Consider the following 15054-nt stretch of genomic DNA (forward strand, 5'->3'; position numbering starts at 1 on the left):
ATCACAAGTCTATTGGAATTATTTTGGATCACTTCATTGTTGAAAAAAGCCAAGTCTCTCACAGTTGATCATCACATAATTTTGTTGTTTTTTTGTAAAATGTTCTCTTGGTTCTGCTCACTTCACTCAACATCAGTTCATGTAAGTTTCTCCAGGCTTTTCTGAAATCATCCTGCTGGTCATTTCTTACAGAACAATAATATTCCATAACATTCATATACCACAATTTACCCAACCATTCTCCAACTGATGGACATTCACTCAGTTTCTAGTTTCTTGCCTTTACAAAAAGGGCTGCCACAAACATTTTTGCATATGTATGTCCTTTTTCCCTTTTTTATGATCTCTTTAAGAATTACACTCAGTAGAGACACTGCTGGATCAAAGGATATGCACAGTTTGTTAGTCTTTTGGGCATAGTTCCAAACTGCTCTCCATAATTGTTGGATCATTTCACAACTTTACCAGCAATGCATTAGTGCCCTAGTTTTCCCACATCTCCTCCAACGTTTATCATTATCTTTTGCTGGCATCTTAGCCAATCTGAGAGGTGTAAAGTGGTACTTCAGAGGTGTCTGAATTTTCATTTCTCTAATCAATAGTGATTTGGATTTTCTTTCCATTAAATTAGAGCAGGGTCTAGGACTGTCCAGAAGCATAGGGGGAAAGCAGTTCATTCCTTCTCTTTAGATGATTTTAATTTCAACCCCTTATTTCTAAGAAGTTGTACTACCTCTCCATTTCTTCTCTTCTAACTCTCTTTTCCCTTTACCTTTCCTTTTTCTCCTTATTGAAGCCCTAAGTGGAGGAAAAGAAAAGAAAATGGAGGATTTAGTTCAGGTTGGGAAGTAAGATCATTTTGACCCTATCTTCTCCATTTTGTACCCTTAAGTTGGAATACTATGCTTCTTCCTTTTACAATACTAGGATTAATTACATCAAAATAATCAAAACTAAGGATGTCTTTCTTGCTGCTGAGAAATGGAACAGTTCATTAAATTCATTTACTCATTATAAAAATGATAATACCTCTGACTTAATGGGGAGGTTGGGAAAATGAGCCAGCTGGAAGAAAGATGATGTGTTCCATTTTATATATTTTGAGATTCAGGTGATACTGGAACATCCAAGTAAAGATAATGTATAGATATTTGGAAATGTATAAGCTCTATGCTTGACATTGAAGGGATTATACAAATAAATCAGGAATAATCCTATTTCCTGGATCTTACCATCTAGTAATTAAATAAAGTAAGTGTGTGTGTGTGTGTGTGTGTGTGTGTGTGTGTGTGTGTGTACATACACACTATTATCATATAATTGCAATACTGTGTAGGATATATGTACAAAAGAAATACTTGGATAAATAAATGCCATGAAAATGATGAAGAAAAAAATATGAATTGAGAAAATTGAAGGAAGAGAGTAAGCTAGATCTAGTGAGCTAGATCTTTAAGGATGAGTAGGATTTTACTGGGCAGAGAGACAAAAGGAATTCAAATAAGGACCTTAGAAAGTATCTATCCTCCTCCTTGTATTCCCCTTCCTTGGCAGTGATCAGTGGAAACCCAAAGAAAGACTCCTCCTGAAATCCAACTTCAGAATTTTAAAATTATTTGTCTATATAACCCTTGACAGGGCCAGTCTTTGGGTGGAGATGAAATAGAAGATTGCCTTTATGGCATACCTACATGGTGTGATTTGAGGGCCTACTGAAAAGCTCCCCTACCTAAAAATATCGCCTCAACCCTTCTAAACAACCTTACACCATTTTTGGTACTGACTGAGGCTGAGCAAGCGAGGCAGGTACATTTGTAACCAAAAAACAAGGACTTTGGTGTCCACCATCACACATGTGTTTTCATAACCAAATAACCAAGGCTTGAAATATTTTTTCCAAGGACAAGCTAAGAATCCCCCATGAAATTGCAGATTGATTCCAAGAGACTAAAAACTTTAGTCTAAAAGCTATTAACTTAGATAACTCCCTTTGACCTGTTACCTTTCACTCTGCACCTCAGTCTCCTGGTTAGCTTGCGGTGTTATGTCTACTAGGTGCAGAGTGATTGGTTTTAACTGATTATGCATTCCAAGACAAGTCCAGAGACACCCTCCACTTTTACTCCCCTGTGACCTAGGAAAGAAACCCTGGAAATGGAAGGGAACTTTGTTTTGTAATTAATCATTTGAAGTTAAAGTGTGTTTTGGTTCTCTGTGTGATATTACAATGGAAACTATGAAGTGTCTGGTTCTGTGACTGGTATATTGGGCACTGGCAAAGTTCCTGAAAGGAGAAAAGAAGGATCTTTACTTAGGAGGCTGAGAAGAGGAATATGGTTTATGTAAATTTTAGTGTCTTATTCTCCCACCTCCCTATAACACACACACACACACACACACACACAGAGCCACACCCACCCACCCCCCACCCACACACACACATACACACTCTCATAATGAATGAGTGATGGTGCTTTCTGAAAGAAAAGAAAAATTTTCAACTTTCCTTCTATTCCAGCATATACTAAATATGGAACCAACAAACCTGACTTATGAGAGGGAGTTCGGACCAAGATCAGGCATCAAAGAACTGATGAAGAATATGAGTTTGTCTAATTTAAGTGTGTGTCCCTGACTGCCTTTCAGAGAATGCATGTTGGCTTATCCATTTGCACTTCTCAGTTCAGTGACTGTGTGTTATTAGAAGGGATACTTTCTTATATTTCAACAATATTTCACAGGGACTATGAATCTTTCATTGACTAATCTCCTAATTATTATCAGCATTTCATCATTATCCATTGTCCAGGTCAAATTTAATGGTTCTCTAGGGGGTTTAGTTTGTTTCTTTTGTTAATTACTAATAAAGAAGACTAATATTACTTAACTGAACTACTAGAAGACAGTCATACATGCATATATTTACATACATGCACAAATATATACATTTACATTTGTTTCTGATGCATGTTCAGAAAAAGTGGACTATTGCTGCTTCAATTAAATTAAGCAAATAAATATTAAGCCCCTTTTATCTGCAAGCACTATGTCTCTTTCCTTTCCTTTCCTTTAAAAGTTCAAGACACTTAATGCCAGAAAAACAAAAAATCAGTGCATGCAGGTTATACCCTTGACTCTGCTAACCGGGAAAATTATTGCCCTTTGGTTAGCCCTGAATTGTCACTGAGGAGTTGAGGATGTACATCAAGTAGAACCCACTACCAAGCCATCTTCTTGTATCACCCTTTGTGATGTCCCTTCCTCTGGGTATTCAACTCTCTCCTGACTATTTATTAGCTTAGTAGGTCACTTGGAAAGCAAAAGAATTGATAGATCACTTTTGTAACTTCCTTGTACCTTCACCCATCTTTTTTACTTCTTCCCTCAAAGACAGAGCAGAGATTGTTATCAGTTATTATGAGTGCCATCTCTTTTATTTTTGGTTCCCTTCCCCCCAATGCTTCTTGGCAAATCATCTGATTTCCTCCAGTGGACTGCAGAAGAAGCATGCCTTAGATGTGTGTGGCAGAGCTTCCTCACATAGCACTACCCTGTTGAATGCAAGACTGAAGGATAGTGATTCATTTTTCCCACCTGCAGGATCTACAGCCAATACTAGCAGTCTTTTTTAGTTAAAAGCCTCTTCTATCCCTCAGTGGAACTGAAGCCAGACTTTACGGAATGAAAACAAAAATATGTTTTGCCTGTTCTTTCATTGGTTTTTCAGCATATGCTCTCCACGAATTCAGAAGCAGACTCAAGAATTGAGAGTTTATTTGTGTGTAGTAAGCCATCAGAGCCAAGTGATAGTGGTTTGGGTCTTTAGCTTTCTTTGTCATTTCTCAGCAGTCTTGGGTTTTTCTCCAGGCAAGCAAACTTGTTTTTAAAAAGTCATTGCTGTTCATGTTGGCACACGGAATTTGCCTCATCAATTTCCTTAGACTATTTTGAACTCTTTCTTACAGTGGTGAGTGATAGTAGGTCGGCTTTTAAACAAATTCAAGTTACAGCTGGTCATATTTCATGCATTTAGCAACTTGAATTTCTTGAGCTGTCTTCCCTATAATTGCTTCCCTTCTCTATGTCTTTGTCCACCAAAGTTTCCAAAGCCATTAACTTTTAATATCTTGGATGATGACGTATATATGGTCATATAGTGATTAATGTTTCAAAGTCACCATGTTCTGCATGGGCCTTTGATGTTATTTTAGCTCTCTAATCCCAGTCCAAACCTAAAATTTACTTCTGAATTGCTAAGATCACATGTTTGGTATTGTCTACACAACCCAAAACGGGTACTTTTATTATCAAATAACAGTTCAGTAACCAGAATATTCCACTAGATTTTGTTTATCCCTCCTGCTAAAGTGAATTATTATTAGAACTAGAAGAAATGTTCAAATAAATATAACCAAATTATTGCCCCAAAAATATGCTAAAGTGGAAGAAGCTCTGGACTAAGAGTGGTATGGCTTCAATTCTAATACTATCCCTACTGATGGTTTGTTGAGCAACCTTAGCTAGGTCATTTTTATTTCTCCACGCTTCAATTTTTTCCAGTGTGAAATGAGAAGATTGGACTAGATGATGTCTTCCAGCTAAAACAATTGATGAGTCTATGAAAATGCAATTTCAATATCAGATTGAGTTTGGACACATCAACTTTATTTCACTTAAATCTAATTCAAACCAAGACATCACTTTTCTGATGTCATTGGTCCTCTTTATGAAGGAAAGACAAACAACAATAATAGCTGCTAACGAAAATTGTTAAAAGAGTTTAGCATTGTCAGAATCATACATGTAGAGCTAAAAGGAACTTCTAAGGCCATGTAGTCCAATTCCCTCATAGATGAGGAAACTGAGACTCAAAAAAAAAGGGTAAAATGATTTATTTGCCAGAGGTCACATGGGTAGTAAGTATCAGAAGTGGGATATGACCTCAAGTCTCCTGATCTGGAGGTATAGTAGATAGAGTACTGATCCTAGAGTATGGAAGATCTGAGTTCAAATCCAACACTTATTATCTGTGTAAGTGTAAGTCAGTAACCTGGGTAAATCACTTAATCCTGTTTGCCTCAGTTTCTTCACCTATCAAATGATCTGGAGAAGGAAATGGCAAACCACTTAGGTATCTTTGCCCAGAAAATTCCCAAAGGGTCACAAAAAGGTCATACATGACTGAAAACAGCTAAATAACAACAACCACCTCTGACTCGAGTCCCTACCACACTATCTCTGTTTCATTTCTACTCTAGAAATTTTAGGAGTTAAAGAAGCCATTAGGAGAAGAAAGGAAAGAAATAAATGCATGATACATTCTAACTAGGGGTATAAAAAAAATCGTAATGAAATATTAAATACTTACCCTTGTATAAGAAGGGAAAATGAAACTCTGCTATTTTATTTACTTTTCAATTTCTCTTGGCTAATGGCTCTTGTAGACCTGACCCTATGGTTGTTTTCTGGATGGCAGGGACCATGCTATGATGTAAGGTTACTATCTAAGTAACAAGAATGGGGATTGAGGAGTCATGGAATGATTTGTTTCTCATTAGCATTTTGTTATGTATTGGGCTCTGTCATTCTAGGGCTCCTACTATCAGTTTGCTTGTAGTTTCAAGAGACCTTATCTTTTTAACACATTGTTAACTTCCAGTTGCCCCTGAATAACCCTTTTGCGAGAAGCACTGTGTTGGCAGGTATTCTTCCCAGAGAATAAATCCCAGAAGCTCCACAGGGTCAAAAAGAAAGTACATTCAGTGTTCTAATCCTAATTTTTTTTTTAAATACAGAGTGTGATGTAAGGCAATCCAGATTGTCTTGTTCCTGTATCCCTTTCCTCACATACACGCACAATAACTCATTTAACTTTTGATTAATGTACTCAATTAATACAAACAAATAGAATCTGATTTCTCACCTTTTTTTTCACAAATATCTTCACATATTTAGTCTTTACTTCCTCATATAATGTGATCTAATGACAGCAAAATAGTGAATCCCTCTACTCAAGTTTAAAAATCTTGTTTAGTCTCTGATGTATAAACTGTCTGAAGTAAGTTGACATCATTTCCTATCTGGAAAGCCCTCAGAAAATTGGAGAAATCATAAGTAACGAAAAGATTATATCAGCATTGACTTTTCATATATGTCCCCCCACCCTCACCCTCAAACACAACCATGAATAAAGATCAAAATCCCTTTCAAAAGGAGGGGAAAAGCAATTCTCAAGAAGGAAACTGACTTCCTGAAATATTTCTCATTTACCTGGAAAAACAAGACTTCTGTGGAAAATATTCTGTTTGGTAGACTCTTTCTACCTTTCTAGTCTTTTTACACCTTATTCCCAATCATGTAAGCTAAATCTCCCTATGTTATTAAATTTTGGGTCCAATCCATTGTCTTTATAGTAACACCTGTCTCCTAGGATTGTTTTGAGAATCAAATGAGATATTTGTAAAACATTTAGCATAGTGCCTGGCACAAAGTAGGGATTTGACAAAAACTTCTTCTCTTCCCTCCCTTTCCAATGAAATTAGGATAATTATCATCTATGAATAAGAACATTTGCAGAATCTGATCATTAGCCAGAAAAAAAAATTTTAACAAGGGTTATAGATTTAGAATTGGAAGGAATTTCTGAGATCATTAAATCCTACAACTGTATTTTATAGATGAAGAAATTGAGATCCAGAGAGATTAAATATTTTTCTAAGGATCATACAGTAAGTGTCTGAGGCAATAATTAAACCCAAATCTTCCAAATTCAGTGCTCAGTTCACTCCATTATAGTAAGCTGTCTTTTATGTTCCATGACACAGACCAAAATGTCATTCACCAACATATAGCTTCCTTTGAAAATCTTACTTTATGTCAACATCCAACAGGCAGTCAAACAAAGTAATCTCTGTGATCACATATGTTACAAAACATAATTTTGACATGTGCTGAGATACTTTATCTGAGAAGAGCCTGTAAATCTGCACTTTATTCAATGGAGTCAAATACTTTCTTACAAGTTATAAACCCAGTGAGTTCTTAAAATTCTCTCCTCCTATAAAAAAAAAAAAATAAAATAAACTCTGCATACTCCTTTCTCTTGTTTTTATAAAGTATATCCTTAGTAGTTCCAATGATGCTCTCATAAAGATTTTATAGTCATAAAATTGACATCTCTTTTCTAACACTTTCACATTGTACCTTATACTATGCTTAATCTAGTTCCTAAGCTAGAAGTTACTTGTGCTGATGAAATCAATTCATTGCTTTCTTCATGCTTATGCCACTTCACTACTCTGCTTCAATGAGGACCTAATTGGCCAGTTTCAGTTGGAAAAAGCATCTTCCTTCCTCTCTCTCTCCTTCCACCCCTTCTTTCCCTTCCTCCTTCCTTCTTTTCATTCCTTCTTTGCCTCCTTCCTTCCTTCTTTCCCTCCTTTCTTTCTTCCTTTCTTTCTTCTTTCCTTCCTTCCTTCTTTCCTTTCTCCCTGCTTTTCTTTCTTACTTCCTTCCTTCCTTATCTTCCTTCCTTTCCCTCCTTCTTTCCCTCTTTTCCTTCCTTCTTTCATTCCTTCCTTTCTTCTCCATCTCTCTTTCTGTCCCTCTTCTTCCTTCATGTCTAGATTTGTAATGATGTCGAGATGTCCAGTTTTCTGATCAACTTGACCAGTTTTTTTCTGTTTGTCTTATATTATAAATATCTACTTATATGCAAGTCAGACTCTTTCTGTTTCTGTATTTCTGCTCTACTCTTTGACTGATTGACACTCTCTCTCCCTCTCTCTCTTCCTCTCCCTCTCCCTCTCCCTCTCCCTCCCTCCCTCCCTCCCTCTCTCCCCCACACACCCTTCATGTAACCAAGGTAGCATTTCAATTCATTATCATTAACTCCCAACTGTAGACAGAAAGATTGATTTTGATGTATATTTTGAATGTATTAAATTAGCCTTGCAAATGGCCACTTGCCTCAGGCAAGTGATGATTTATATTGAGCAACCAGTAAAGAATGTGGATTTCCCTTATTTAAGTCCATGAAAGAAAAGGTACTTTTTTAAAACTTTGTGCATTGTTTAATTTATTATGCATGTTTGAAATTTTCTAGTTTCTAAAAATTTCCTCAGTTTCAATTTTCAGAATTGTCTCTGATAATCAGGAAAAGAAGCAGAATCCAATTAATTTTGCATGCAAAATGTATTATGAGGGTTAAAGAAACTATAAATGATGTTCAGTTAATAGGAACCTACCACATATTCAGAGACATGGCAACTTAAAATTGGAAAGGTCCTTAAAGGTCATAGATGACCTATAACCTTCCAATGAAGGAATTTGATAAGAAATTCTGGTTTTGATAAAACATCAACTAATCAGTTAGGAAATGTAGTAGGAGAGTGTTGAACTTTAAAATCTAATTATCTCCCTTGGATTTTAACACTGCTAATCATTTGGAAATGATTCCAACATTTCCAAACTCCGGGAAACCAAATGGATAATGGAAAAACAATTGTTAAAAATTAGTTCCTCTGTTTCTATTTAATATAGTTCTTTCTACTCTTTTCCCCCTCCTTTTGGTTCATCTTTTCTCTTCATTTTCTTTATTTTAGGCTGAAAATGGCCCAGGAAACAGTCAACAAGTTAACAGCAGAGAAGAAGGTGGAAACAAAGAAAATCAATCCAACTGCCAGTCTGGTATGTCTTATTCAGTGTAACTAGTGCTTTCTTAATACTAGGGGGGAAAGGCAGGGAGAGACAAATGTAAGGTACAAATGAAACTTTTTTTTTTAATTTTTATTTAATAGCCTTTTATTTACAGGTTATATGCATGGGTAACTTTACAGCATTAACAATTGCCAAACCTCTTGTTCCAATTTTTCACCTCTTACCCCCCACCCCCTCCCCTAGATGGCAGGATGACCAGTAGATGTTAAATATATTAAAATATAACTTAGATACACAATAAGTATACATGACCAAAACATTATTTTGCTGTACAAAAAGAATCAGACTCTGAATTATTGTACAATTAGCTTGTGAAGGAAATCAAAAATGCAGGTGTGCATAAATATAGGGATTGGGAATTCAATGTAATGGTTTTTAGTCATCTCCCAGAGTTCTTTTTCTGGGTATAGCTAGTTCAGTTCATTACTGCTCCATTAGAAATGATTTGGTTGATCTCGTTGCTGAGGATGGCCTGATCCATCAGAACTGGTCATCATCTAGTATTGTTGTTGAAGTATATAATGATCTCCTGGTCCTGCTCATTTCACTCAGCATCAGTTCGTGTAAGTCTCTCCAGGCCTTTCTGAAATCATCCTGTTGGTCATTTCTTACAGAACAGTAATATTCCATAATATTCATATACCACAATTTATTCAGCCATTCTCCAACTGATGGACATCCATTCAGTTTCCAGTTTCTAGCCACTACAAAAAGGGCTGCCACAAACATTCGTGCACATACAGGTCCCTTTCCCTTCTTTATAATCTCTTTGGGATATAAGCCTAATAGTAACACTGCTGGATCAAAGGGTATGCACAGTTTGATAACTTTTTGAGCATAGTTCCAAACTACTCTCCAAAATGGTTGGATTCGTTCACAACTCCACCAACAATGCATCAGTGTCCCAGTTTTCCCGCATCCCCTCGAACAATCATCATTATTTTTTCCTGTCATCTTAGCCAATCTGACAGGTGTGTAGTGGTATCTTAGAGTTGTCTTAATTTACATTTCTCTGATCAATAGTGATTTAGAGCATCTTCTCATATGACTAGAAATAGTTTCAATTTCTTCATCTGAGAATTATCTGTTCATATCCCACAAATGAAACTTTTTAAAATTTATCTTCTTTTCCTTAATGAAAATTGGTGTCATTACCGATAAGCTCAACCTGGTCTCTTTAAAATTATCATGCCTTTTTCTCAGAAATTATGGAAATAAGATCATAATATTTTATATTTCAATAATACCTTTCTTCTGAAATTTCCAAAACACCTTCATATTTGAGGTCTTATTTGTTCACACTGCAGAAAAGGGCAATCAATATTCTCATTCAGCAGTTGAGGAAATTGAGATTCAGGAAATTTAAGCAGTCTTACTTAAATCTTGGTCATGAAAAAGAACATCAAAACCAAGGCCTCCTGGTTCCCAACCCAGTGCCATGTCCCCTGGTTTATGTTGCCTTACTAAAGACAAGGCAAAATCAACATGTGAAGGACTACACTGAATTTCAATCCAAATTGAGTGGAAGATAGACAAATATAACCAAAAACATACTTAACTGACCCTCTGTATTAGTAAATAAAAGCAGGTCTTTTGAATGAATGTTGGGTGGTTGTTGTTTTTTTTAATTAAAGGCTTTACCATCATTTTGTTTAACTGTCTCATGATAACTTTGTAACGTAGCTCCTCTGAAATTTGGTACTGTTTGCATGTAGAAATTTAATGCATGCTATTTGATGCTGATAAAAAATAAACTATGACCCAAAGAACCTGCCTCTGCTAGTTGATGGCAGAATGAATACCTGAACCCTCTGAGCTATATTTCTTTATCCCACATGCTTACATGACTGGGAATTTTACTTGCCTGTCAAATTTCTGGGTTGTGGGTTCATTCCCTAATCTGTGCCCAAAATATCTGTTGCTTTGAGTATCTTCCATTTTCACTTTGTATATGTCATTCTCCCTGCTCTCACAGACAAATTTCATTCCAATAAGATTTCCCATTTTTATTGAGAAAGTGGGATCTTCTATTATTTTGTCAGAGGCAAAATTATGTGGAATAATTGCATTATTATAATTATAATTGACCTTAACTAGTCAGATTCTAATTATGAAGCATAACCTTTTTTTTTTCTGTAAGGGAAATATAAAGAAGCCTATTAATATTTCCTTATACAAGTACATTAGTAAAGAAATTATTTTTAAATTTAGGGTTTTTTTTAAGTTGACTGAATTTAGAGTCAAAGGATCTGAATTCTCTTCTTGGTTGTGAAACTAACTTCTTCTGTGATCTTGAGACAGTTAATTAAACTCTCACCTTCAGTTTTTTCACTATTAAATTGAGGAAATTGAAATAGATGGCCTTTAAAGTCTCCTCCATCTCTCACTCTATGTTCTTTGATACCATGATCCCATAGGCGACAAGCAGCTCTCTTGGGGTGTCCAAATCATCATTTCTCAAAGAACTTCCCCTTGCCCCCCTCTCTCTCTGGCTCCCTCTTCCTCTTTCTCTTTTCCCCCTCTCCCTCGCCTCTTTCACTCCTCTTTTTCTCATTTTTTCATCCCAGTGCCTGTTGGTCTTTTTAACCTTTCTGTCCCACCCTGCAAGCAACACTCATCTCCTTAATATGTTCAACATATAGCTACATTAAACCTACAGAAAGTATATATTCTTGTTTCTGTTCTGGGTATAATTATTTCTGTTTATATAAACTTATCAGAACTATATGCCCCACCTGTATCTAGAGGGGAATAAATTTATGGAGAGTAAATATTAATAGCAACAGTTCAAACTAGTGAAAGAATATTTGCTCTCAAAGTCTTATGCAGATATTTTCAACCTGGAAAACAGTAATTTCTCATATTCCCATTTATGAGAAAATACTACTTCTTTCTATGAAGTCCTTGGGAAATGCCCTTTAGACAAGTCCTGAAAGGTGTTAGGAAACAAAGAGTAGCCTGCTATCTTTAGTACTTGCTCTGAGACCTGGAGCCACAGGGGGTTAATTTTAAAAAGCAATAAGCTTTTTAAAAAAATAGTTGGTGGTCTGGATAAGGAGTAAGGATGATGACAGAACAGTAGGAAAAAGAGTGATAGAGAAATACTCATCTCTTTGGCATGTTTCAGACAATTCAACACAGCCTTTTAGACCACATGCTTGTTGTAATTTGAGAACAGATGGAAAATTAGAGAAAGGAATGATAATAAACTAATTTTTTTTTCTTAAACAACAGAAAGAAAGACTGCGTCAGAAGGAAGCCAGTGTGACCACCAACTGAAAAGAGACATGTGAAAATGATGATAGTGGGACTTGATACCTTACATGATGCTTTATAGTTTGACTGGTACCCCGGAGAGCCTTGGGTAGAAGACTTGATTACCAAACATTTGCTTTGTTCTACTTTTCCTGAGATTACCCAAGGAAAGCTCTCCAGGTCTTTGCAAAGGAAAACCCTCTAGAAGCCAGAAGAACAATGAGAAGCTGTTTACAGGAACATTAGAATTCTGGTAACTCCTCTTTGGGGGAATTCCAAGGTATCCCCTCTCCTCAATGACTGACGGATGCACCATGTCTATTCAAGGCTTATTCACCAGAGCTTGATGTATTTGTTGTAAGAGGTGAAAGAGGGAGCTGTTATCAACACACCTCCCCTATAGGATCCTTTCCAAGCCTTGGTCTACACTCCCTGCCGCTTTGATGGTTGGCCCTACTTTAATCATGTTGGAAAGAATATGCATCCTTCTCAGAAGAGTTGAAGATTTCTATGCATAAATATGCTCTGTATTTTATTATTTTACTCAAACTATTTTTAGAGACCTAAGACTCTGTAAATATCCCAGGTTACAAGGTTGTTTTGCACACCTATTGGGAGGGGAAGAAGTAGCCATAAACTCCATTCTCCTAGGAGAATGATTAATGACTCCAGGTAGTTGGCCTACACTGAGTTAATTTCTTTGTTTAATGTGATAACTGTTTGGTGTTCTTCCCTCTGGGTCTAGGTATGCAGCAATCCTGCATACTCAACTCCCAGAAGACAAATAATAATAATAACCAGAATGGGCTGAGGATCAGATTCACTGCTTGTCCAGAAGAGAAAAAGTAGCAAGTACACTTTGCATTTCAGACTGGCATTTGTTGATGTCACAGAACACTTTAACGCTGGTGGTATGGTCCCCAGACAAGACTTTGCCACCAGAACAGCTTAGTTAGGGAATCCCTGGAGATTCCCGAGTTCCTTCTTGCTCCTGCATCAAAAGAGATCAGGAATCACATATGAAAACTTCTTCACTAGCAAGTGATGTTTGTGACAGATAAAGGTCTTCAGTGTAGAAATAAATGAACACAGAAGGAAAGATCTTCACATCCAAAAGAAAAAAATGGATAAACCTCAAGTAGGCTACTCTTGAACAAGTAGTTTTGTTTTGTTTTATGAACCTGAGAAACTAAATAGCTAGTAGGACATAAGCCATGAAGATAAAATTGTGAGCCCAGGGAAAACTCATCTTGGACCTTTCCCCTGATCTGGCTCCCCTTACTACCCTTGTTTGCCTTTTGTTTCTCAGGTAGAAAGCATAAAAAGAATAAAGTAAGGAGAAGTTTTAGGTGATGGTTTTTGGGAAGGCAGTAGAGCTTCCTTTGCTGTTCAGCAGAGGGACCATCTAAAAGAAAGAAAAACCTCGAGAGTGCCTTTTCCATCCCTACTGCCTCTGATACCATCATTTTTCTTCTCTTCAGACCCCTAGATCATTCCCCACCAACCTGCCAGTCAGTTGCCCTTTCAGAAACTGCTACAAATAGAAGCATCTAATAAAAATATCACCTCATTCTTAACAGTTTCTGTCTCTTAAGAAATTTTTAAAAATGCATCCTTAAGGTCAAATCAAATCATAAGAACCATATTCACACAGGTGCTAATTGTTTTCTTTACGCTGCCAAAAAAAATGGGGGGCAGGGGGGAGTGGAGAATGATTAGTTTTTTGTACTTCCCAAAATAAAGTGCTAGGACAATCAAGCTAGAAAGTCTATGCAGAATATGAAGGACTCATTTGACTTCCTTTTTAGAGGCTTCTGTCACTGGATTCTTATGTTTCCTATTTTATCTCAGATGTGTGATAACTCTGGGAATTTATCAATGAATAAATTTGAAAGTAACAATCCATTTAAAACAAAGCCCATACTGTCAAGAGTTCTTCCTACTAGTTACTGAGTGTCTATTTTCCCCAAGGAAAGAAGCTTAGCACCACTTAACCTAGATGAGGATAAATTTTAACTTGATGAGAAAGGATTGCAGAAGGGAAATCACTACACAACCGGACTCAGTTCACTATTACTGGAGGGATGCCCCAGACCAAGAAGTAGGATGTTGAAAAGAACAAATCCTTTAAGGCAATTAGGATTGTTGTATCTCCCCAAAATGCATATTGCCTCAAACAGCTGAAGACTAGAGAAGGAGAACAAGTGAGTAGCTGAACAGATTAACTCTCTGAGTAAGTTAGGCAAATGCAGTTCAAGTTATTGGAAGTCTTACCTTGGTCTTGGTTGAAGCAATAGAAATTGGTAATTAAAAAAAAAAAACCCCACCAAAAAAACGCTTACTGAATGAGTGAGAAGCTTTTGCCTTCTTTCTGCTGCCAAATGTTCACATTAATGCTATGTATTGCTGTTGTACCATCTCTATTACTTTTCCTGAGTTTGGCAGTGCATTCACCCAAGGCCTCGGGTATAAAGGAGTCCTAACTATTCCTCCCAAGGAGCATAGATTGAATCCCTACTTCATAGTCAGTCTCAAATGTCAGCTGCTAATTAATGCAAAAGACGTACAACAAGTCTCGCTGGTGAAACCCTTCTAAATTACTATACCATAATACAACCGATACTGGAGGAGGTAGTAAGGTTTCTGAGATTTGTGGAATAGAGCTACTTCTGATTTGCCTGAAGCCCAAAGCAGCAGATGGCTTTATGATCAAAGAAGTGGAAATACAAGCTCTTGTGACCACTGGGTGTAGTAGCAACTAAAATATGTTTTTAAGTGTGTGTGTGTGTGTGTGTGTGTGTGTGTGTGGCAACCCCAAAATGAGGAAGAACAAGGGGAAACTCATCTAGAACACTGGACATTTCCAAAAAGGAGGAGGCTACCATAGCTGCTGGATTCCCTACTTACCCTTCAGTGGAAATACCCACATAGTTCTAAGAGAAGATGCTAAAAGCAGTATATATTCCTATCCCTCCAAAAAACCCCAAAATGCTACAGCTCCATTTAGAATTGGCAAAGAACTGGGTTCATGGCATTTAACTGTCCCTTACCCCAATATAAAAGGCAAAATGACAGTAATTT

At 36.7% G+C, this 15054-nt stretch overlaps 1 protein-coding gene across 2 annotated transcripts in view; it reads left to right on the forward strand.

Annotated features, from left to right (window-relative positions):
- FMN1 (formin 1) overlaps positions 1-13550 on the forward strand; it is a 477206-nt gene extending 463656 nt beyond the window's left edge. For both annotated transcript variants that reach the window (XM_031952031.1, XM_031952033.1), the window contains 2 exons: positions 8604-8688; positions 11953-13550. In XM_031952031.1, coding sequence (XP_031807891.1) covers positions 8604-8688; positions 11953-11997 — 130 coding nt within the window. In that variant the 3' untranslated portion in view covers positions 11998-13550. The remainder of the gene's footprint in view (positions 1-8603; positions 8689-11952) is intronic.
- The last annotated feature ends 1504 nt before the right edge of the window (positions 13551-15054 follow it).

The sequence above is a fragment of the Sarcophilus harrisii genome, chromosome 2 (genome assembly GCF_902635505.1).
Source record: "Sarcophilus harrisii chromosome 2, mSarHar1.11, whole genome shotgun sequence".
NCBI lineage: Eukaryota > Metazoa > Chordata > Mammalia > Dasyuromorphia > Dasyuridae > Sarcophilus > Sarcophilus harrisii.